Raw genomic sequence first — 24,991 nt, forward strand, 5'->3', positions numbered from 1 at the left:
ATCAGAGGCATGTGATCACCTGGGAGAAGAATTAACCAGGTGTTCAAACAAATGCATTCCAAGACTTTAAAAACGCACTTCCTCGACCTCCCTCTGGGTGCCGTTACTTAACCTGATGGGACGTAGGATGGAACCTATACAGACTAGACAGTTCAACATACAGATAAACAAAAAGATCAGCAAAATTATTATTGAAGGCAAAGCGTCTTTGTGGCAAAGTCCGGATATTATTCTGCATGGTTTGCCTGCAGCTCTACCGACTGATGCATAATGGAGAGAGTGTGAACATCTCAACAGATGTGAGATATGAGGCGCTTAAAGGCAGGGTAGGTAGGTTTTTTTCTAAAAAACTTTTTCCCAAATTTGTTTAAACTGTCTTTATATACCAATACATAATTAAAATGTAAGTACTCTGAAAAGGAGAGTATAAAAATCGAGTGTCTGTAGTCCTCTCAGGGCTGCAATAAACACAGCTACTTATTTCCATTCGGAACGAATAAAATGATTGGCTGGGCGACTGTCTCCCTCCCTCGCTACCATGGCTACCACCCCTGCTGCTACAGGAGCTGCCCACATGCGCGCACCCATTTGACTCGAGGAGGGGAAGAGGCACGGAAACTAGGAAGAATCACAATTATGGCAGAGAAAGAGCAGTCAAAATTCCCAGTACCTGCATATACAGTCAGCGAAGGCAAACAAGGCAAAAAAAGGAAGACAGTATTCGAAAAGTCTATGACCAAAAAGTCTTTGGATAAAGCAAGAAGTCAGACGAGAGTCAATATCGGCCAACAGTGCTTTCATCGTGGAAGCTCTTACATGCAAAACACTGTATATGTTATGAATCTTACACAAAATTCACCTTCATCACAGTGTAACTGATGGTAATGGGATAACGTGTATCAATGCAACCTGTTTTTAGCTTTGCCTTATAGCTCGTTACCGAATCAAACTCAATATATTTTAAACTTTACCAGTATCGATATGCTAGCTTGATAGTGAGTACTAACAACCATGTTAGTTTATTCATAATGATAAAGTTAGGTATTTTATTACATGTGATTCTGACATGATGTCACTACATGCACTGCGCTCCTCTCCGCTCGGCGCTGGCAAACGCGTCCTCCAGCTGAGCGGTCAGCATCGCGCGTTCATGTGTTTTGGGGGCGGCTTTGTAAGGAGCCCAGAAGGGAGGGGGTGGGAATGAATGGAATAAGTATCTGTGTTTATTGCAGCCCTGAGAGGACTACAGACACTCGATTTTTATACTCTCTTTTTCAGAGTACTTACATTTTAATTATGTATTGGTATATAAAGACAGTTTAAACAAATTTGGGAAAAAGTTTTTTAGAAAAAACCTGCCTACCCTGCCTTTAACGTTTGGGCTTCTATCAGGCTAAATATATTAGTTAAGTAACAATTGCACAGGGCCCAACAGTGAAGATACCTGGAAAACCCTTTATGATGGAGCTTATGATCACGTTAAACCGAGGTCCTGACTCTCTGTGGTCACAAAAAATGTCTTTCGAAAGAGTGGGGGTTTAACCCCGGCATCCTGGCCAAATTTGCCCAGTGGCCTCTGTCCATCATGGCCTATAATCATCCCTATGTACTCATTGGCTTCATAACTCTGTCTCCTCTCCACCAGTAAGCTGGTGTGTGGTGGGCGTTCTGGCGCAATATGGCTGCTGTCGCATCATCCAGGTGGATGCAGCACATTGGTGATGGTTGAGGAGATTCCCCCCTTCTATGTAAAACGCTTTGAGTGCTGAGAAAAGCGCTATATAATGTAATGAATTATTATTATAAATGCAAAATATAAGTTTGTTTTGGCCTGATTTTGTTCGAACTGACGTCACATCAGTTTGTTCTTCGATTTTGCTTTAAGTATATCGGGGCCTTAATGGTCTCATTTGGGGTAAAAGGCCCCCAAATTTTCTTTGCTCCTAAAACACTAAATAGCAACAAAATCACCACATTATCTTGTATATTTTAAATGTATAATTTCCTAAACACCAGTTTATCATCATGCATGTGTTATTTTTTAGTATGATCTATTATTGTTGTATTTATTTTCTGTTTTCATTTTAGTTTAATTTTTAGTAATTTTGTCATGTGCTTTTGTCATTTTTATTTGTTTTTTAAGGTATTTCGATTTGCCTTTAATTTATACTTATTTCATTTTTAGCAATTTTAGTACTTCAGTACCTTTTTAAGTTTAAGTTTTTCACCTAATAGTTCTTTAATAGTTCTAGTTTTAGTCAACAATAATAACACTGTTATGCATGGCAAAACTGTCCTGATTGATTCAGTAATTTTCTGAAATGACATTTGCTTTTGAGCTACAATTATTTTATGTAGCCTAGCTGATAAGATTTTTTTTTTTTTTCACTTTTATTGTTTCCTTTATTTTTTTACTAAACAAATTTTTACATAATTTAATAAAGAGGTTACATAGTAGGAATGTTACTAATAAAATATAATGTCATATGTGTTTGCCATGTTAAAATTGTGCCCGCATGGGCCTTTTGCCTTCATTTATCTTCTCCATTTATTTTTACATAAATTATGCTTTTCCATTCATTTTACATTACCCATAATCCAAAATTGTGCTTGTGGACATGCTCCGTTAGGATGCAACGTTTATTCTCTACATTCAGTTACTCCTTTAATTTTTTAAACAAGTGCAGAATTTACATAGAAATATTTTCAGTTTTTTCTTCCAGTGGGCTGATGAATCAGCGGAGGAGGCACTTTTTGGTAGAGAACACAAGTGGATCCATCCTCACCGATCCGATAGGACACCTCGGAAGGGTCCACCCACAGGGTCAGCTCTATTGGAAGTGATTTGGAAAGCTGCTCTTGTGCAAGTCCAACAGCAGATGCTGCTTTTCCTATGAGAGGGTCCATTTTACGGTTGATCCGTAAACATCTGTAGCCAGAGCCTCTGCAGGGAGCATGAGGAAACCAATGCTGCCGATAGTGCTCTAGAAGAGAGGCATATCAGGTCAAACTGCATAATAGCTTGCATACTGAAACTTTAAAATACATTTAAAGCATTTTACTATTATTAGTCACTAACGTTAGGTTATTCAAAAGAATATTACTGATGCCATCTGTTTACATTTTATATATATATAATATTATATATATATATATATATATATATATATATATATATATATATATATATATATATATATATATATATATATAATTATATATATATTTTATATATAGGGGAGCGCGGGGCACAACCTAACGCGGGGCTAGTTGTAACACGCTTGTTTTAAATACTTCCGCACATGCTTGGATGACGAAACTTTGTGTATTTAGGACAATTTTTTTTATTAGATCAGATAACATTTTAAGCTGTCATATGTTATGTTACAATGTGCCCCACACATGTTACAATGTACCCCACCTATGGGGCATGTTGTCACATTTCACTTCCATTCTTTCGGGGTATATCAAGAAAAAAGTATATACTGTATTAATAAAACAAAAACACATAATTGTAGTAGACATGTGGGAAATTAATGTGGGAAAAAAATAAATACTCTGATACATAAGTAGATTTACACAAACTGAGAAAGTCAAAAAGCGTTAGTTTGTGCCCCGCTCTCCCCTATATCCGAGTAATTTTTTAAAAAATAGTCGGAGGCGTGAGAAAAGCAGGTCAGTTGTCTCACCTATCAGCGCATCAGTGAGTGTGTGTGTGAAGAGCTGCAGTTGATCTCCAGTGAGAGAAACACTGTTGCTGCTGCTCAGTAAACTACTGATGAAAGTAGCAGCGACTGACACCTCTGTTTTCATCCTATTTTCAGCGAGCATATGCTCCTCACGAAAAATATAAGTACAGTGGCAAATAAAGATAAAGGATAAAATAAATAAAGGTAAATTACGTGGAACTCTACAAATTCAGTTATTTATCTTAACAAAATTGTAAATAACTCACCTGTAAGTTTTTAACGACACAAAACACTAAAAAAACCCACTAACTTATGTATTTGTAATTATAAATACCGACGGACTAAAACAGATATTTAGTTTAAACTAGAATATTAGCAACATTAATTGTTTGGAGGAAGGACAAATGTTACTGAGAGTAAAACTACAACAGAACTTCCAAGACTGTTACGTCATAGGGCAGAATTATAGCGCGCTTCTCTAGCGCCATCGCCTGACAGATCAGCAGTCACGTGTGCAGAGAGCTTTCTCAACCAGTGTGCTTGACCGTGGTTTTAAAGAGTTAAAATACCCAAAAAGGTTTTCATCATTTACTCACCCTCATGTTGTTCCAAACCTGTATTAGTTTCTTTCTTCTGCTGAACACAAAATAAGATATTTTAAAGAATGTTGGCAATCAAATATATACACATACAGTATCAATATCATATATATATATATATATATATATATATATATATATATATATATATATATATATATATATATATATATATATATATATATATACAGTATCTCACAAAAGTGATTACACCCCTCATATCTCAGCAAACATTTCAGTATATCTCCTCAAGGGACAATACTATATTGAAACCTGGATATATTTTAGAGTAGGCCTAGCCATTGTGTATGAGCAAGATTGCTGGCAATATATATATATATATATATATATATATATATATATATATATATATATATATATATATATATATATATAGGCCTATATATATATATATATATATATACAAATTATATATATATATATATATATACGTGTGTGTGTGTGTGTAAATATATGTTTTGCACATTGACTACTCTAAAATATATCCAAGTTTATTTCTATAGTATTGTCCCTTGAGTAGATATATTAAAATGTGAGGGGTGTACTCACTTTTGTGTGATACTGTGTGTGTATATATATATATATATATATATATATATATATATATATATATATATGAAGAGTTCAGATGCAAAAACCTCTAAGTGCCATCTGAAATTTTCTTCTAGAATGATCATTTTTTATAAAGCTTGTATATTTAAGTTAAGTAATTTCAAATATATGTTCTTTGCTAATTTTGAGAAAAAATCCGCAGAATGTATTAAAATAGTCTTTGTTGGTTATTTTAGTGATTTTAGAACTAAATGGAACTGGTGGCACATTTATTGCTAACTGAAAGCATAATCAAATTATCCAAAATAGGCCTATTTCATAAACAAACATGTGAGGGGTGGGTATGTGTGGAACTGTGTGAATAAAATGGATTCCAGATCTGTGGATATCTGCAACTGTGCATTGCAACTCAGCTACTGTGATGTTTTCTGAGGAATTCTGGGTGTGTAGATTATGTGTGGGCCAGCGCTTTATTTCTTTTTGTGAAGCAAGAGTTCGCTGAATACTGTGCAATATTCAATATTGCGCATATATTTATCTTACACAATAGGTACACAAGTAACTACATATTTCATAAGGAATATTTATTTTATTTATTTATTTTCTGTCTTTTTAATCAATCAGTAACTTTGCTGGAATGTGACAGACCTTTACACTCATTGATTTAAAACCGTTATGCTATGTTTGCTGGGTAGCCGCAGACACTAATGCAACTTTACTTAAGCAACTGTGATGTTGCCATATTGGACTGTTGAGTAAAAGCAGTGCCCTAAACTGGAAAGACCTGAAAGACGAGAAGAGAGTAAAAAGATTATACACCACATATTTACGTTAGTTTTGCATGCAAATATATTGTATTTATCTTAATTGCAGTTGTGTGTAAAGCCCCACACTTACATTAGTACATTAGCAAGAAAAGCTCCTCCCGTTGTCCACAAATAGCAGAGGGTGTGTCCTCAGTCTTCCTGAGTATAATAACACCAGTGGAAAAGTCTTCAGCTGCGAAACGGGAAGAAAAGAGAGACCCGCGTTGTTGAAGTGAAGTTGAAGTGAAAACCCAGCACATTTCAAATGAGGTAAGGAAGTCTGCTTAATATGCTACTCTGCCACAGTTTGTGAACCTGTGGTTGCTACAACCGTGTTGTAGGCTACTAGGCAAATATAGGAAAGTTTTTTTGAGAAAAAGAAAAGCTGTTGCAAGCTGTTAGAAACCTCTAGAACTCGCATATCATGTTTCAACCTGTTATCTGCAGTCTGGATTACTTCTAACAACAGCATAGGCTATTTACTTCACAAAAGGTTGCTAACCTTAAAGCAGACACATCCTGATCAATGACAGTCTATCATTAGGTGTTAACTGTCGCAGGTCTCATCCTGTAAAGCAGTCAAAACTTTGATCAGAACATGATTAGGTTCGTTAATCAGTCATTCAATGGAAAATCTAAGTGATTTTGTGTCTCCAAATTCATCAAACCTGATGAATTGTCATTGTCTTTGTATGTTTTTACTTGTGATAGTTTAGATCAGTTACCTTTTTGGGATAGGAATGGGGAAATTAGTTAATATTTGACCAAAAAAGATCCTCAAAAGATATAAAAAGTTATAAAAATGAGAGCTTTCCATACCACAAACCACAATCATATGATGTATTACTCATCAGTTTCAGGATCACTTTTCTCAATAACTGTAAGTATGTAACAGTACATTCAAATGAGTTTATTTAGCTATATAATATGATAATTAAATATTAATTAAGGTCTTTTATTCTCCATTGTCCTGCTTCTTTATTATTTTTATTTGTTTGTACATTTCTGCTGTGTCTGCCTGCAAACGACTCATCTATTCCTGTTAATATAACATTTGAGGGCTGTTCTTTCCCATTGAATTGTGAAGCTATATCTACAAAGGTCTTTCTCTCACTCTTTACATGCAGGATGACCGGCAGACTGTTCCTCTTCACCTTCTTCATCCTCTCTGGCTCGCTGACCTGCAATGGCTTCAGAATTTGTGCCTTTAATGTCCAGAGTTTTGGTGATTCAAAATCAGCCAATGCCATAATCATGAATTCTATATCACGGGTAAGAGGATGAATAATTCGATGCTTTTAACTTATTTTTTTAATATATAAAACACGTCTAAATGTGTTCTGTTTTGTTCTTTCTTGCAGATTGTAAGTCGTTGTGACATATGTTTACTCCAGGAGGTCAGAGATCAGAAAAATAAAGCCATCCCACGCCTGCTTGTCGCAGTCAACAGGTAGACAATATGCAATATGAACTCAAAGTGTAACAAATTCAAGAGATAAGCAAATCTATAGTGCGTAAATGCTGTTACGTTATATTTTGTTTCCAGGCTTAATAATAATGATTATGACTATGTGGCAAGTGAACGTCTCGGGAGAACACAAACGTATCAGGAGCAATACGTTTTTGTTTACAGGTATGTGTTCAGCACTTCTGTTCTTTAGGACAATATGTAAAGTCTAAGTATGCACATGATATTGGGAAAATGTTTATTATCAGCTGATATTAGAGATGTGTTGACTTATCGGCAGTGTTGGGGAAAGTTACTTTTAAAAGTAATGCATTACAATATTGCGTTACTCCCAGAAAAAGTAACTGTGTTACTTTTTATGGAAAGGGCTGGGCTTGCTTTAACCCTTACCCAAATTCATGCCTGTACAGAGGCAAACAAACCTTTCAGCTGTGCTGCCATTTTGGTTTGCAGAAGAATAGGATGCAAGAGAAAAAAGGTTGACACTCTTACTTCAGCAATAAAAAATAAATAAATAAAAAAACACGTGATGTTTATTCAAAGTCATTTTTGCTTATTATGGTTGAATTGGATCACAGAAGTTCAGCAGCAAAGAAAATGGTTAATAAAGTCAGATTAAATACATATAGTATATTCGTGTAATTTAACATTTAATTGTTGCAGGTTTGCATTTCACCGTTTTTATTTATTTTGTGGAATACTGAATCTGAGTTTCATCACAGTCTGCTCACATTTAGCCTAAAACTACAATATCCATTATGTTTATACAGCGCACACAACGCCTCTGCACTTACTCCGTATTTCTCTCGACATGGGGACAGGAGAGGTGTCAGTCAATACATGGGAGAACAAAGGAACTTATTTGAAAAAACGTATTTTGTTGTGAATTTAAAAGTAATCCGTTACTTTATTAGTTACTTGAAAAAGTAATCTGATTACGTGACTCGCATTACTTGAAATGTGTCACCCCAACACTGTTTATCAGTATGCTCATTCCCCATATTTTTGCATTTAAATTAGATTTGCTGTCATCTAACACTCAGTTAAAGTTATTTAAAACATTAATAATTTAATGATACCGTCTTTAGCAAATCACATGTGAAATCACAATGAATATACACTATATTTTTTATAGGTTTTTTTTGCCTAAATTCACTTGTAGCATTTAAAATGATAGGTTTTAGCACTTGGTGTTTTATTTTTAAGTTAATTAGACAAAATAGCTTAGATTTTGAATATAATAATAATAATAATAATTAATTATTTAATAAATAATATGTTTATCAGTTATCAACCATAAAACAAATTACTATTATTATTATTATTGGTGCATCCCTAGATAAGGTAGGGTGTTGTTAATATTAGATATTTCTTTATGAGAGGTAAGGTATGTCTTGCTGCATTACTTTCATTAATACAAATATATTCTTGATCACCACAACTGTTTTTTTTTGTTTTTTTGTTAAGGCCTTACAAATGAAGCTTCCTCATTTATTCTCTTCCCCCTCCCCCTCATACAGGAAAAGCACAGCAAAGCTGATAAAGCAGTATCAGTATCCAGATACGCAGAAAGGGGATGTTGATGCTTTCTCCAGAGAACCCTTTGTGGTACATTTTCAAGCCCCTAAAACAGGTCAAATTAAAAAAAGGAAAACTTGCTCACTGAATTTATACTAAGACACATCATCGTAAGCTGAAGTTTGATGATTTTTAACATGATCTGATAATGTCTATATTAACAGTGGCCAAGGAGTTTGTCTTGATTCCGCAGCACACAACTCCTTCAAATGCCACCAAAGAGATTGATGAACTTTACGATGTCTTTGTGGATGTCAGAGAGCGGTGGAAAATTGAGGTGTGATGATGGATTTCCTGTATTATATAGAGCATCATTTCTTGAGATCAAGTCTCAAACCTTGCATTTTTGTAATCTTGCCAGAATGTGATGTTCCTTGGGGACTTCAATGCAGCTTGTGGTTACGTGGCTAAAAAGAACCGTAAGAACATCAGGCTCTTATCTGACCCATCTTTCATCTGGCTGATTCAGGATCACGTGGACACTACGGTGAAACAGTCGACTGACTGTGCATACGACAGGTATGCTAGCAAAATGTTCATATTAGCATAATATAATAAAGATGCTTATGATTTGCATGTAGAGATGACATAATGATTCATATTTATGGCTACAATCTACAGAATTGTTGTGCATGGAGAGCCATTTCTCAGAACAATTGAACCTCTCTCAGCACAGCCGTTCAATTTTCCCAAGGAATTACGTCTTACAGAGGCTCAGGTAAGCCAAATTCAGCATTTACCATTATTTTGTGCATTTTCATGTCACTGAACTTCGGATTGTCTTTTATAGGCTTTGGAAGTAAGTGATCACTACCCCATCGAGGTGGTCCTCAAGACTCAGAAATCAGGGGTTTTCGCAAGAAGCAGCAGAGCATCATGTCTTTTGCCTACAGTGTTTGTGCTGAATGTCTTACTGCAGATGATCATATGAACACAACTCAACCACGAGTGGACTATTCAATTCACCTAAATGAAGTGAAGACTTTACTTTGCTGTTACACAGCTGTTATGTACTTGAGCTCATAGAGCCACAACTGCATCTTCAAAATGTGTTGCTGATTAGTGGACGTGATTGAATATTTTTTTATAGCTTCTAGAAATTGATAATCATGGTGGACTGGCTCAGGTTGTATATTCATCTTGTCTTTTGTTTTTGACATTATAAATTAGATTTCTCATTTATTCATGCAAGTTAAATATTTTCATTTTTGGAGAGGATTTTATTTTTGTAATAAAATGACAAATATGCAGCTATGATTGAGTTGTTTTCTGTTCACTTGTTTCACATTTTGAAGGTAGTTGGTTTTCATTAGGACATTTCCTTAGGTTACACCATTTTAAGGTGATGTAATATTAAATACATGTACTTGTTACATTTTGGTTTAGGATAGTTGTTCATAATATGCATAAATTACTATAGCAAGTACATTTATGTGACTGAGAAATCAGCTGGCTGAAAGTTATGGTCCGATAAAACTTAAAACAATGACACAAAGCTAGACAGCCAAACACCAAATTCCCATCAAGAGAATCTAGAACTTTAAATATTGTGACGTTAATCCTGAAGAAATGGCTTTTCAATAAAACCAACTGTATCTGTATTTCCAAAAATGTTTGTTATTCCCTGTATATAGTTCCACACAATTACACTAAATGTACTAAACTACTAGCAAGTTCAAATGCAAGCCAGAAAAAAAAAGAACAAAAGAACTTTGTAAATCAAAGAATGGACTTTATTTGTGGTCAATAGAGCCTTGGTTCACACAGATGCAATGACGTGTGTGGTGCTTAGTTGGCGTGCAGGGCCTTCCAGCGGCTCAGGGGTCCATGGCTGGGGATGTATTTCACCCCACAGCCGTCGGGGATCAGACGCTTCTCCGCCAGCATGTCATCAAAGTCAGTGGCGTTGAACTTTGTGAAGCCATACTTTTTGGAGATGTGAATCTAAGAGGATGGAGAATATAGACAGTCAGCAGACCACTTTTACACAATTAACACCTAGACCAGTGGTTCTCAAAGGGGGGAGGAGGGGATGAACATAAGGATGAATTCACTCAGAAATGGTCAAAAGGAAATTCTATCAAAAATAAGCAATATTATGTCTCTGTGGTCCCTTAAAAGGGCCCAGCACTGCACAGCTAGGCTCATACACATCCACAGAATTACTGTCTGCAGCCTTTGCACACCACACAAGTACAGACAACCTGTCTAGTCGGCTTAATAAGCTGCAGGTAAGAGTCAGTTCAGACATTCAAGTGCGTTAACAGCGGTTGGCGCTCTGCCTGTATAAAGCAGCACAGAACGCCAACTCCACTGCATTTTTCAACTTCGCACCAACTGAACAAGCCTGAAGTTTCTCGCCACAGAAAAACACTTCAGTGGACAGCATCACAAGGTGTTATTGTGAACGCACAATTCAGCTTCCGTGTTGCGTCGAGAAGACGTACAAGGCTCATGAGGTGCCGTCAAGAGCCCTCAATGCAGCCACTGACATATTGTTCATACAAAGCATCACTGAAATATTTACATTTTTTTCAATTTACATAAGTTATGTTCTGATCCATTATTCTTCCATTTGTGGCATAAGGAAGTGAAACTATTGCAGGTGTTTTACAATTAAATTGTTTTTTAATTTCTATGATATTAGACTGAAATTGTCTAGTATTCAGGGATGGGGTGGGTTTTCTTAAGGGAGCGTCAGATCTTTTTAAAGGTTTAGGGAGTGGGAAAAATTTGAGAACCACTGACCAACACATTTTTCAGCTTGATTTTAAGTACCTTCTGACGGCCAGGGAACTTGAACTTGGCTCTCCTCAGAGCCTCGATCACATGTTCCTTGTTTGAGGCCTTTGTGCGCACGGACATGATCACCTGGCCAATGCACACACGGGCCACTGTGCCCTGTGGCTTACCGAAAGCACCACGCATACCAGTCTGGAGCCTGAAGAGAAGACGAACATTAAGATTAAATTTACACAAAAATGGCCAAACAGAAATTCTATCAGAAATAAGCAATATTATGTCTCTGTGGTCCCTTAAAAGGGCCCAGCACTGCACAGCTAGGCTCATACACATCCACAGAATTACTGTCTGCAGCCTTTGCACACCACACAAGTACAGACAACCTGTCTAGTCGGCTTAATAAGCTGCAGGTAAGAGTCCACACACACACACTCACCTATCAGCTCCGGCACAGGATAACATTTTGTTGATGCGGATGACATGGAAAGGGTGCAGGCGCACACGGATGTGGAAACCATCTTTACCGCAGGTCTTCACCATGTACTTGTTGGCGCAGATACGGGCAGCCTCAAGAGCTAGACAACAAATTGCAAATTAAAGAAAAGTTAAGACTATGTATCAAAAAGTGCTCGTTGTTATGGGCGAATAAGATATGAACAGCAGTATCCTCACCTTCACTGGACAGCTGCTCATACTCATCAGATACCATGTGACCGCACATGGGGAACTCATCCACCTTGGCCTTTTTCCTGCCCAAGTCGAAGATCCTGATCTTAGGATCTGAGTTTGAGAAGGACATGCTTAATCAGAACAAATCTTTCACTACGTTGATTGTTCATATTTGATGAAATTGAATTGATTAATAGTTATTGTCCTAAATTCAGGGTTCCTACAATTCTGGACTAACAAATTTTCAATTTTTTTTTATGTAACATTATTTATACTATAATGATTTTAAAAAGGAGATGAATTTACTACTAAACTTTAAATTAACGTTTGAATCATTCCAAACTGCCACTATGTATTGGGAGTTATTACAAGAGATTATTAGCGGATGAATTATGAGCTAAAATTTGACAACGTATATTCATTACAGAAACTTCCATGACTTAAGACTTTTTCAGGCCCAGAAAATGGTATTAAAATTCTTCTGATATTGTCTTCCATAACTTACCAGGAACACCTCGACAGAAGCGGGATTTGGGGTAAGGCTTGTTCTTACAGTATCTGTAGCTGCAACAGATAAGTGACAATTAGCAATAGCAACTCAAAACCAATGTCTCTTGCCAATCAGGGTAAAGAGGTCTGCTTAATCACCATAGCACATACCTAGTTAATACAAATACAAAAACGAAATATATATACAAATCAAAACATCCTGTCACATTCGTAGATTGTAAATTATTCAACTACAAATGCAGCACAGACAATGTCAACAGACAATTAGTGTTTAGCGCTTATTTACAAGCTTCATATTTAATGATGATCCGTTTCAACTAACCAAGAATGTATATCAAGCATTTTAATAGAAGAGAAACTTGTTTTAAAAGCACATTCGTGTTAACAGCAGAAAGTAGCCCTTGTCGGTGTACTGTCACTGCTGAAAGAGGCCGGTGTGCTGCACATGGTTAGCGGGCCCTGCCATTTTCAGTACGGCCCATTCTTAAAACACTAAATTCACAACTTACCAACGGGCTGGACGGCGGCCCATGGTTGCGATCTGTAATATAGACAATAACAATAGTTTTAAAGATAAATTGTTTTATTTATAAGTGAATAAACAATGTGTTTTTCAAAATTTCTACAGAGAGCGACGCAGCGCGCTCTGACCACGCACTCACCTAATGGTGGAAAGGAAGAAGACTGATCTTCCGCTGCGTCATAATGCACCGCCAGAAACTACTTCCGGTTACATATTAGGGACACATTTATACTGTCTATACTTAAAACATAGTTTATATTCTAGTTTTAAAAAAACAACAACCGAGTAATGCATATTAATATAAGCGTTTAGAAGACAACTTATAGTTAGTCCCTGTCTGTGCACTTACATCAACTGGGAAGTAGTTCTGCGCTCCCTCATATTGCTGGTATTTGTAGTCCATGAGGTTGTACCAGGAGCGTAGCTTTACGGGTTATATTCTATTACTACACGAGCTATAAAGGAGATTTTAATATAAATATATATATTTTCCCTGACTACAATAATCTCTTGTGTGAGTCTTAATTTCTGTCGACTGTTTAGAATGCCCAATTCGAGAATGTATAGATAGGATACTTTGACTATTACAACAAACTTAACAAAAAGAGAGCTACATAAAGGTGGATTTTTACCCACAAATCTTCAAATGCATCCCTATCATCATTCAGCCCTGTTTGTGAAGCTTGTGAATGCCTCTACAGGACAGGGATAGGCATTTTCCTAACCAAAGGAGTATAAAAAACAAACAGCACACGAAATCAATTCAAGAACAAAAAATGCAATGACATTTACAGGTTTTTCTGATGTTTTTCCTTGTAAATACAGCAGTAGGCCTACATGAATAGCCCTATATAATCTTTCAAAATCTTACCATGTTATTATAGTAGGCTATACTGGCACATACTAATTTTTAAAAGGTAAGTAGTTTGAGAAACAACACAACTAGTGCTGTGTCGTGTAGAAACTTAACTGTTGCTAAGTTCCGTTCATTTGCTTGGTAAAACGTTAGCTTGTATGCTAAGATATGTTTACGTTAACGTTAAAAAAATGAATTAGTGTAATAATCGTTTTGTGAAATTAATTGTATGATTGTTGTTGATGTCGACGCATTTCACTTTAGAACAATTCTGGAATCTATCACGGCAAAGCATATCTGAAACACAAGAGGCCGACAAACACCTTCAAATGGATCAACTGCATGGTTGCTCGCTCCACATTGTCTCGAGGGAGCGCTGTTGCTTTGTGCTTCTCCAGTTCGGATGTGGTAATGATAAAAATCCCTCTTGCACACTCCTAATTTTTTTTAGAGAGGAATGACCTCACATCTCTGAACTGTGGATAACGAGGACCAAATGCTCGGGTGGTCATTGGATCCCATGAAATCACAAATGTTTGTTCATACTTAATGTGAAAAATGGTGTGACATTACAAAAATCCTCCTTCTGCTCTAACATGTGATGGAAATGTAGAACATCAGGTCAGATGTAGATCACAAAAGCATCCATCATGTAAGCACGACCAAGGGGAGAGATTTTGTTCAGGCTTCAACAATATAATTTATAATCTAAGGAAACATCCACTCTATCTGAAGCTGAGGCCAAAGCTCTGTGAACAATCTGAAATATTCCTCTGGTCTCGCTCTGAGTTCTTCAACTAACTGGGGCAAGCACATTCTTACCTTAGATGGGGCTGTGCACAGGTCAGGCCAAGTCAAATCTGCCTCCTCATTTATTTGATCTCATAACTCTGTTCCAGAGTCAGTCTAGACTGGCCAACTCCCACAGCAGCCTGGAGATACGAAAATAATTTATCTCTAATTAGGCACGGGCCGCACGGCATATAGGTATAGCCTACAAATAGATAGCTTTAGCTAAATAAATAAACTTTCAAGAATAAATTTGGGATAATTATTCATTGATGCTCTCTTAACGAATTTTCCATTGATTTCCTTTTGTAAGCTACATGCTTGATGAATCAGACAACTGTTGCAGTTCTTAATGTTAGAAATGTACACAAAACGGTTTCAAAACTAAAATTTTATACGGTTTGTAATTTATGTAACAAAACAAGTTAAGAACAGACATTTTTTCGCTCATAAATTGAAAATCTTTCTCAAGGGAATCCATGTTGAATTCTGCTTTAGCTTACAAATCGTTAGCCTTTTTTTTAAATAGGACGTTGGCAATTATGCTATGAGGCTAACGAAATGCTATCATCGTGACTATAAACAGCTATTTAATGGGATCACGATTCGAATATACAAAGTAATTAACAGTGTTTGTTATCTATTGTTATGATTTTATTGTTTAAACCAAATTTGGTTTACATATAGCATGACAAAAACGGAGTGTTTTTTGTTACTCATTGGTGTATATTCAATGCAATGTTTGTTTCTTCTATAGCTGCAGTGTTTTTAGTTGCCCTTGTGGTTCTCTTCATTTGCATACAATATATATAAGACTTTAGTGATGGTAAACTCACTCTTTATAAGGGGGTCTTTCCTTTCAGTGAACCACAAACTAGGTGTGGGTCTTCAGATAGGCTACCACACCCAAAGTTTTCACACATCAGTGTAGAAGAGTTGCATGGGCTCATATGATGCACAGCATCAGCTTTTGCTTACAAGGAGAATGAGTTTTCACATGCCATTGTGTCTTGGCCTTGCACAGGTCTTGCACAGTCTGCATGTGCAGGTTCTTATGCAACCTTGCTTGTGTGCATGTGCATGTATGTGCATGGTTAAAAGTGTGTGAGAAATGTGAGAAGAAGAAGAAAATGAAGAAGAAAAGAGAGTGGATCATGAAGTTAAAGAGGAATTAAAAACTATTTGAGGAAAGGGAGAACTACATGAAAAAGGGCTGGGTCGGACATTACTCATTACCCCTGTGTAAAACAACATTGACTCATGTGGTTTACTGCTCTTAGATGGTTTAAACTGGTCTGGTTCCCCAAACAGATGCTGGTGTTAAGCTGGTTTAGCTGATTGGCCAGCTGTTTCCCAGCCTGGCCAGCAGATTCCCCCCCCCATGCAGCAGGACTTTTAAAATATCATTGTTGGTGTCCATTTGAAGACATGATTAATCATTTGATGATCTCTTTGCTCTATTTAGCTATGTGGAAAAGTCTTCATTCCTGCAGGGACTGAATGGCTACTGTGATGATCTCCCCAATGAGTGATTCAGGGGAATGGCTTGTTTTTATCTCAATCCAAAGAAATGAAGTTTAAAGACATACTCTGTCATTTTGTTGATATTGTGCAGGTCGATGTTTGGAACATGGTATGTAGTGTTGCAAAAAATAGTGTTTAGTTACCGATGCTATTGCAAAAATCCTATTCACTGACAGCCATTACTGGATTTGTTTAGTCTGATAATATAGTGGGGTTGGTGAGATAAAATAAGTAAAAAAAAAATAAATAATAAAAAGGTTGAATCCTTAAGTTTTACCATAACCATTTGTCATGTTTTTTTTGTTTTGTTTTTTATCTCAACATGCCCCCCCCCCCCATGCGGTGATCCACTTAATTTAAAATAAAACAACTTTTTATTAGTATAATTATTATCATCAATTTTAATAGCCCATAGACCTATATTATTTTATTTCAATATTTATCGTTATTATAATGATATAATCCTTTTAATTATGAAAAACAAAAGAGACAAATAATCAAAATGTCATATGCTAAGACTAGTGCTGTCATATTAATCCCAATATATATATGCAAACTTTAATTTTAGATGCGATTAATCGTGATTAATCGATTTGAAGGCACTAGTTAAAACTAAAGCAATATTTTTTTTTCTTCAAAACTTATTCTAGACTTTTCCATTTCCTTAGAAAGACAAATAGAAAGATACATTTGATGAGCTGGCATACCACACCATAGCATCACCTTAAACAGGAAGTGAAAATATATCCGTTTCTAGGGTGATGACCACAAGTTTATAAATAACAAAAGTCAGAAAAGCCCGCAGCTACGGCATGACACATCATAAGTTTTCCGTCTGCAATTCTGTAGAAATCACCAAAAACAGAAGAATTCCCTGCATTCCCGTCTCCAGGTTACTGATGTGTGGAGCGAGTAAACCTGTGCTGACATGTCAACTACCATAGTCATGAGATCATGCGATGTCATCTCAGGTCAGTTAAAAGCACATGTCACAACGGGGTAAGAAGGGGCCCTGTCTTCAAGTGTCATGTTTTTTTGTTCAACTGGGATGGCAGGGAAAAACTTCTATAATTCACCATGCTGTGCTTAAAATAAACAACACAAAAAACACAATAAATTTGGGGGTTCCTTCAATTCCTTTTGGATGTTTCACATTCTCACTAGTTTAACTGATTTGCCTAACAGCATTTCATTTTTATTTTTTAGAAATTAATAATTTATTCATCAAAGATTAATCAAATCGATTAAAAGTAACAGTAAAGATGTATATTTATTAATGTTACAAAATATTTCTGTTTCAAATAAATCACAGTTTCCACAAAAATATTAGCAGCACAACTGTTTTCAAATGTGATAATAATCAGAAATGTTTCTTGAGCAGCAAATCATCATATCAGAATGATTTCTGAAGGATCATGTGACACTGAAGACTGGAGTAATGATGCTGAAAATTCAGCTTTTTATTTTTTATATTTAGTTTTTAAATATTTCATCTCAGCTCTTCCCTGACACTGTTGTCCACATGGTAACTAAGTACACTAACTTTTGATAAAAGTAGTGTCATACTTAGTTGTCATACTTGTTGGTTGTAATGGAAATGACAAGAAACTTAAGAACCATCGTAATTTGTATTGAAGCCAATTATAGACATCATATCATAGTTGTAAAATATAATAAAGAATGTTGTTAATAGACAGATTGACTCAAAGTCTGGGACAAGGATAAAAAAAAAAAAAAAAAAAAATATATATATATATATATATATATATATATATATATATATATATATATATATATATTAAGATAAAATATTGGGACGTAAAAGTACACATAGCAGAAGAAACATCCTTTAAAGAGGGACAATATACAAAATATATGGAATGTACATGTATAGGCTACATGTATATTGTGATTTGCAGATGTGTAAATGTGTGTGTAAAGAGGCGAGTGATTGTGTCACTGGTGGTTAAACCTTAAACGAAAAGAAACACCAAAAAAAAAAAAAACAAAAAAAAAAAACCGTGCAGTATAAGAACAAACATTGCTCTCCATTGGTTCTTGGTGTTTGGAATTGAAATTGTGAAATTTAGACAGCTGAGCCAAGTGTTACTGCTCATTGCACAATGATTTGACATGTAACAGGCATGTCTATATTCTGCTCTGTCTTGCAGTCAATGTTCCCTTTATGTTGTTTAGCAAGGACACAGTGTATAATCCTCAATGATGCACGGATAGATTGATATCTGTCAATTGATTAACACATCATCCTCCTGCTTTGGAATCCAACTGATGAGTTACAGTCCTGGAGGACAAACTGTCTGGATTCTTGTCTAATTTCTAAATTGCAGTTTCTCACTCTCATAGGCTCTCAAACACACATGAGCGGAGTCTGTTGGGGGGGGGGGGGGGGGGGGGGGGGGGTAGACAGTCTGAGGTCCACATGTGGTGAACCAGATAAACAAACACTGCCAGCACTGCCATCTTCCACTCAAAAGTGACGTCATTATTTATCTGCCTCAAACATCTGCTTTGGTTATTCAGTCCAGATGCAGGTATAAAAAGGGTGTCACTGTTTCATGCAGCTTCATTGCAGTGTGATGCAATGTGTGTGCACACACGTGTGTTCTAAGAGGTTATGTTATTAGATGAGATTATGTCAATTTTTTCATAATCATGATATGCATATACAGCCTATTAGTTACTAATTCAGATTTCAGATCTTCTCAGATCATGTCTTGTGGACAATAAAAGAAAATATACACCTATAAAATAAAAAAATATATTTTTTATTTACTTATTTTATATTTTTATTTGTATTTTTTTAATTAAGAAGTTGCTCATATAGCCTACTCAAAAAAAGTAGACAGCGAGAGATAGCAGATATGTTCTCGACCTCCTCCACATTCCTCCTCCCAAATAAGGATAAGGTTGCTGAAAACACACTCTCTCTCTAACCCCCTCTTTTTTTTTTTTTTTTTTTTTTTTTTTTTGCTTGTTCTTTTTTTTTTCTCACTCCCTTTCTCTCACTTTTTTAGGACATAACATTCTCAAATAATAGCTGGTGCAAATGCGCAAGCATTAACAAAGATTGTGGCATTTACTTTGGTCCATGTACTTTTATGCAGTTGATGTTGTGTTGATGCTGTTTCTGATTAGGGAAGCGTGTGTACAAGTGAAGCAGCACAGGAAGGATATTTTTGTTATTCCTCTGAGGTTTGGATGTGTTGTTAGGCATGATGAGAAGAAGCAGTGGATATGGATAGGGGTCTTGAGGCTCTGACATTAGCTTTGCAGGGCCCAGCAGTTTACTTGAATGTAGAAGTTAAATTCTCTACACAATTCATTTCTAATACCAGGGGTGTAGAATTGATTAAAAAAATGTATTCAAACTTAATCATTATTATATACCTGATCATCTTTTTTGGGTGGGACTAGACATTCTGAGGGCACTTGTGGCCCAACGGTTAGAGAGTCAGACTTGTAACCTGAAGATCAAGGGTTCAAATATCAATAGCGGCAGGAGAAAGTGGGGGGAGGGAATTAACTCTTCCACCCACAATACCTATGACTGAGGTGCCCTTGAGTAAGGCACCTAAACCCCAATCGTCCACTCTTTCTGCACTTTACATAAGTAGGTGGGTGGTGACAAGTGACTGCAATTATGAGTGATTCATTGAATCATTAATTCAATCAACTTGTTCAAATACACTTGGAGGAACAAAACAAATGTCTGTCTTTTTGAGTGAATCACTGAATCATTCACTCAACCTTGTTTCACAACAAACTGATTCATTAGGTAATGGAACAAAATGTCTGGCCGCTTTCAAAAGCTTAAAAATGCTGCTTTTGGAGGATGCATTCCAAGACATCAGGGCATGTCCGAAACCAATGTTAGCTTCACTTCCTGTCTCCTGAGATATCTTCACCTGGTCGATTTTATAGGACAGCGTAGATGTATCCTTCACTGCCTTCCTGCTTCCCATTCTGTGACAGTTGAGCTAAAAAAATTAATATGGTGTCTGAAAGTTGCATTTAGTTAGAATTGTCCCACTTTTTTGAGTATAAAAGTATAATTTTAAGTAAACTTGAAGTGTCACAGTATAGTAAACTTTGAGTACAGAACTAGTTTACAACTACTTTTTTTTAGTTTGTACTACAACTAAGTGAACTTATAGCTATACTGACAGTGTACTAGTTAAATATTTGTAGCACATTTTTTAGTTTACAAAAGTACGCTTTGAAGTATACTCTCAGTAAACTACTAGTTTAGTAGATTCATACTGCAAGTATACTTCTACGTTTTCTTTAAGTGAGCTTAACATCATACTTATAGTTTACTATATTATTTTTGAACTTTAAGTATACTATGTTCCTATTTAGGTATTCATTTTTATATTTGAAATATACATTTAACTGTATTGTAATTTGTGTGATATTGCTTGATCAAATAAGTTCTTATTTAATTTCTACTCAGAAATAAGCATCGTAATAATCAACTATTAAAATGAACTTAATTTTATAAATAAGTAAAGCTTACTTTAATTTGTTCTCCTTCAAATTGATTCCCAAATTGTTTGGCCTTTGACCTAAAATATTTACTTAAGTTAATATTTAAATAATTTCTATAAATCACATTTCTATTTTAGTTATGATTTGTTTTAATTTTATTATGGTTTAATTAATTACTCACAAACCAAAGTTTATTCTAGAGATCATCATATGAGATTAAATGTGCCTTGAAAGCCTGTCATACCAAAAAATTCATTGACTGATTAGAAAAGCACAATGCATTTTCTGGCTCCCCAGGTTCTTCTTATAAGCTTGCTGATGTCAGGATTAAACACCAATCCTTTACAAGCCATTCTCAAGAATATCAGTGCTTACTGTAAGCATGCATCCACAGTATGTCCAGATGAGGTAAGTTTACTTGATTCTGCCATTGAGTAAGCACATTCCTCTTCTGTTCAGCAAACATCAGACCTCTTTCCTCACTGCAACTCTGAAGGCCCACCAATCCTCACTCTGCAGGGGATCATCATTCTTTATTTTTGAGCAAACAAGTGATGTAACATGTAGTCGGCCAGTCCACCAAAAGGGAAAAATTACAGCTACCGGTCAAAATGTTTATACAGTCTTTACACAGCATCATGATTTTAGGGTTGTTCAAGGCGTGGCTGAAATAATCTATGCACAGAGATTTTCATGATGGAGGGTTGTTTAGATCTCTGTGAGAGCAGATCTCTCTTTCTCTCTCGCTCTCCTCGTCTCTCTTACCTCCACAAACACAGCTTACCTTATATGGCTGTATTTGTGGAGAGGAAAAGGGTAAGTGCCTCTCAGCGTTCAATTGTGCGACTTTGCACTGTCATGTGCCTATAAGTGGATTTGTGGGTATAAGTCGTCATGCAAACACAACTTTTGAATAAGAAAGAAAGTGAGAACGAATTGGCAGGGAAGTACTGAGCGATAATTGATGAGGGATTCTTTGGCTCTGATTCAGAGTTTACTTAGTAGGTTTACCTTTTAAAGACATCATGAATCAAGTAAGCCAGTGATGAAGAGAATGTAACGCACTCACAAAGACTCACACTATATCACAACATAAGTAGAAAAATGTTAACATCTTAATGTATTAACAAATTAATACATTTGTTACTAATCTTTCATAAAAATACAACTTTTCATGGTTAGTTCATGTTAACTCAGATCCATTAAATAATATTAACAGATATAACTTTTGATTATAATAACACATCATTTTTTTTAAATTAACATTAACTAAGATTAATAGCCTAAATGCTTTTCAAGAATTTTCTATTATTAGTTCATGCTAACTAATATACTTAACTGAAGTTAACTGATAGAACCATACTGTAAAGTGTTACCTAAATCTGCAATTTTCAGATTCAGATTCTAACTACTGCCAGCACATTGTTTTATTTGCGCTGGAAGGCAGGGTGTGATGATGTAATGTGTGATTTGTCAAGCTTGCTTGCCTATACCTGTGTCTGACAACATTCTTAATATGGTTAGACTTCCCAGTTGGAACAAATTAGAGAGAGAGAGAGAGAGAGAGAGAGAGAGAGAGGGAAGAAAACAGGGAAGAAAAGTGAGATCCTCAGACATCATGACCGCCTCTCTGTAGGTTATTGTGTCACACTGACCCTTGTGCAGTCAAACCCTCTAAACACGTCTCAGCATCTCCCTTGAAAGAGATAAATTATCACGTGCAGATGATGTTCAACGACTATCATTATCTAAATCCCTCCAGACATTAATGTCTGTTTTCCCTGCATTGTAGCGAGAGAATAAACCTGGCCTCATTTTGCACACTACACAGTGTTCACCGACAAAATGTCACATTTCCGCGCCTCAGGGGAATTATTCACTGGAACTTTGTTTACATTTCCTTCTTCCCACAAAACTTTTGGATGAATGTAAGCAGACCAAATTAGTGATGCACCAAAATGAAAATTCTTGGCTGAAACCAAAACCCTTTAACTTTGAATTGTATTAATGTTATACTATCAAGCAATTAATTGATTACACCTAAACTTCCTTCAATTGGTGTAACTATACAATAACATGTAGGCTCCCAAAAAATTCAAATATAGTTTCAATAAACTAAAAGGCAGGTTTCTGACTATGCCCTTCATTGTTCAAGTATTTTACATGACTATTTTTACTATTTTATTTTATTATTGCATTTATCACTATTTTTGCACTTGCAGTAAACAAGGTGCTATTTGTTGCTATTTATGTGATGCAAACAGTGTCTACCACTATTTACAGTCAGTGTAAATAACATCTAACAATTTGTACATTTAGTGCAAATAGAAGCTGCCTTTACAACTGTGTTGTAAAAAGTGTAGTTGTCACAGACTGCATTTCCCATCATCCTCCCTGGCACCTAACCACACACCTAACTCATCTAGCCCTCATCACCAACAATACTATATAGAGCACAAACACTCCCTCAGTCATGGTCTGACCGTGCCTGATGCATCAGACTACTTGCTTGATGTTCCTGACTACCTTGCTGCTGCTATCTCCAGTCATCACGTCATCTGTAGTAGGGGTGCTGCAGCACCCATTGTTTTCATAGGATTGTAAATGAAAAAGCAAATTTTTGTTCATTTACGTTTATTCGTTTTTAGCATTTAGTAATCTATTTGTAATAAACTCTTTAAATGTAAATTGTAAGTGGGCTTAATCCTTTCTAAATAGGATTAATTTTGCATGTGATGTTTTCTTTCTCGTAAATGAATTAGCATCATATTTCTTGAATCTGGCGTTTAAATACTTAAACTTAACAATATAAGTCTATCTCATCTGCTAACGATCTCAAGTATCATCACTTACCTGTTTATGCATTGAGTTCCTGCCATATCTGCAAATAAACCTACCTGTTTTGAGTTTTACCTCAATTCTGGTCATTGTGTCCAAGCCTGAGCGTGACAGAAGGTCAGACCAAACAAGATAAGCACAGCAGGATTTTCCAATCACTCACCTGAAGATCTTCTCCTTTCCCTTTCACAAGATGGCCATCACCTGGAAGACTTCGTGGAGGAGTTCCTTGAGCTCTGAAGACCTGTTTTTGGAGTGAGCTGGATGACCACGTGTTTCGATGACTCCAAGCAGGAGCAAGCACCTGCACACTTGCACTGTACATGGATTATGCGCTGTGGCTGATTGGCCATTCACAGTTGGAGATATTGAAGATGAGGACCTCACCACTCAGTCACACCCTCCCACCATCCAGTCAGCATTTATCCACGTTCCAGCGACCCCACCTGCCTCTGAGCTCCTCCCTTTTTCCTCATTCCTCACGCCCACCACAAACCCAGAGCCAGTGCCAAAGCCCGCAAAGAACTACAAGCCCACCACTGACCCAGAGCCTTCCAAGTCTGTCCAGGTGTGTGAGCAGGCCCCTATGTCTGTTCTGGAGCTCAAGCCTGAACCAGTGTTCACCTGCACTCACCATGAGCATCAGCCACAAGCCAGAGCCCACCGCAGAACCAAAGCCTGCCAAGTCTAACCAGGTCTTTGAGGGAGTGCTGGTGGAGTTTGACATCATGGAGTTTTGTTCCACTTATCCTCATGCCCCTGAAGTTTGTACCTCATGTGAACTCCTTGATTCCCTCCTACATTCAAGCCTTGTTGCCACCGTTGGTCATGTCCAGTCCCAAGTCGTCTTTGTTGCCAGTGACTTTGCCCAGCTTCAAGCCATCGCTGGTCAAGCCCAGCTCCAAGCCATAGACTTCCGGTCCTTTGGGTACACCTCATTTCTCCACCCCTATGGCTCCACTGGGCTCTTCCTGTCCTCACTTCCTCTGTCTCATCCCCGGTCTGCTGAGCCCCATTTCCACGAGCCTGCGGTTACGCCTTGGCCCTCTAGTCCGTCAGTGTCACCCTGGATCTTTGGCTCCTCTGCTCCGTCTGGGTCTCCACCTCAGTCGGGCAGGATCCTGGCTCCACCTTGGCTCTTCCCTCCATCGGTTCCACTGTGGGCCTTCGTCCTGGCACTGCTCTGGATCACACAATGGCCCCTCACTCCTTCATCTCTTTCCTCCCTCCCTCCCTCCCTCCCTCCACTCCCCTCCCCGTTAGACTGTTCTGTCACCACGTCGGGAGCCACCGTACAGGAGGGGAGAGTAATGTCACA

At 36.8% G+C, this 24,991-nt stretch overlaps 2 protein-coding genes across 2 annotated transcripts; one reads left to right on the top strand and one right to left on the bottom strand.

Annotated features, from left to right (window-relative positions):
• The first annotated feature begins 5,614 nt into the window (after positions 1-5,614).
• Positions 5,615-10,319, top strand: dnase1l1 (deoxyribonuclease I-like 1). Its single transcript, XM_079849684.1, has 9 exons — positions 5,615-5,937; positions 6,795-6,939; positions 7,029-7,117; positions 7,214-7,300; positions 8,656-8,768; positions 8,878-8,990; positions 9,075-9,232; positions 9,335-9,431; positions 9,504-10,319. The coding sequence occupies exons 1-9, from the start codon at positions 5,933-5,935 to the stop codon at positions 9,642-9,644; spliced, it is 948 nt and encodes a 315-aa protein (XP_079705810.1). The 5' UTR covers positions 5,615-5,932; the 3' UTR covers positions 9,645-10,319.
• Positions 10,320-10,424: 105 nt separating this feature from the next.
• On the bottom strand, positions 10,425-13,302 carry rpl10 (ribosomal protein L10). Its single transcript, XM_079849685.1, has 6 exons — positions 13,144-13,302; positions 12,630-12,688; positions 12,128-12,235; positions 11,892-12,030; positions 11,492-11,654; positions 10,425-10,657 (listed from the first exon to the last, which is right to left on the bottom strand). The coding sequence occupies exons 1-6, from the start codon at positions 13,164-13,166 to the stop codon at positions 10,502-10,504; spliced, it is 648 nt and encodes a 215-aa protein (XP_079705811.1). The 5' UTR covers positions 13,167-13,302; the 3' UTR covers positions 10,425-10,501.
• Positions 13,303-24,991: the final 11,689 nt, after the last annotated feature.

The sequence above is a fragment of the Squalius cephalus genome (genome assembly GCF_949319135.1).
Source record: "Squalius cephalus genome assembly, chromosome: 18".
NCBI classification, from domain to species: domain Eukaryota; kingdom Metazoa; phylum Chordata; class Actinopteri; order Cypriniformes; family Leuciscidae; genus Squalius; species Squalius cephalus.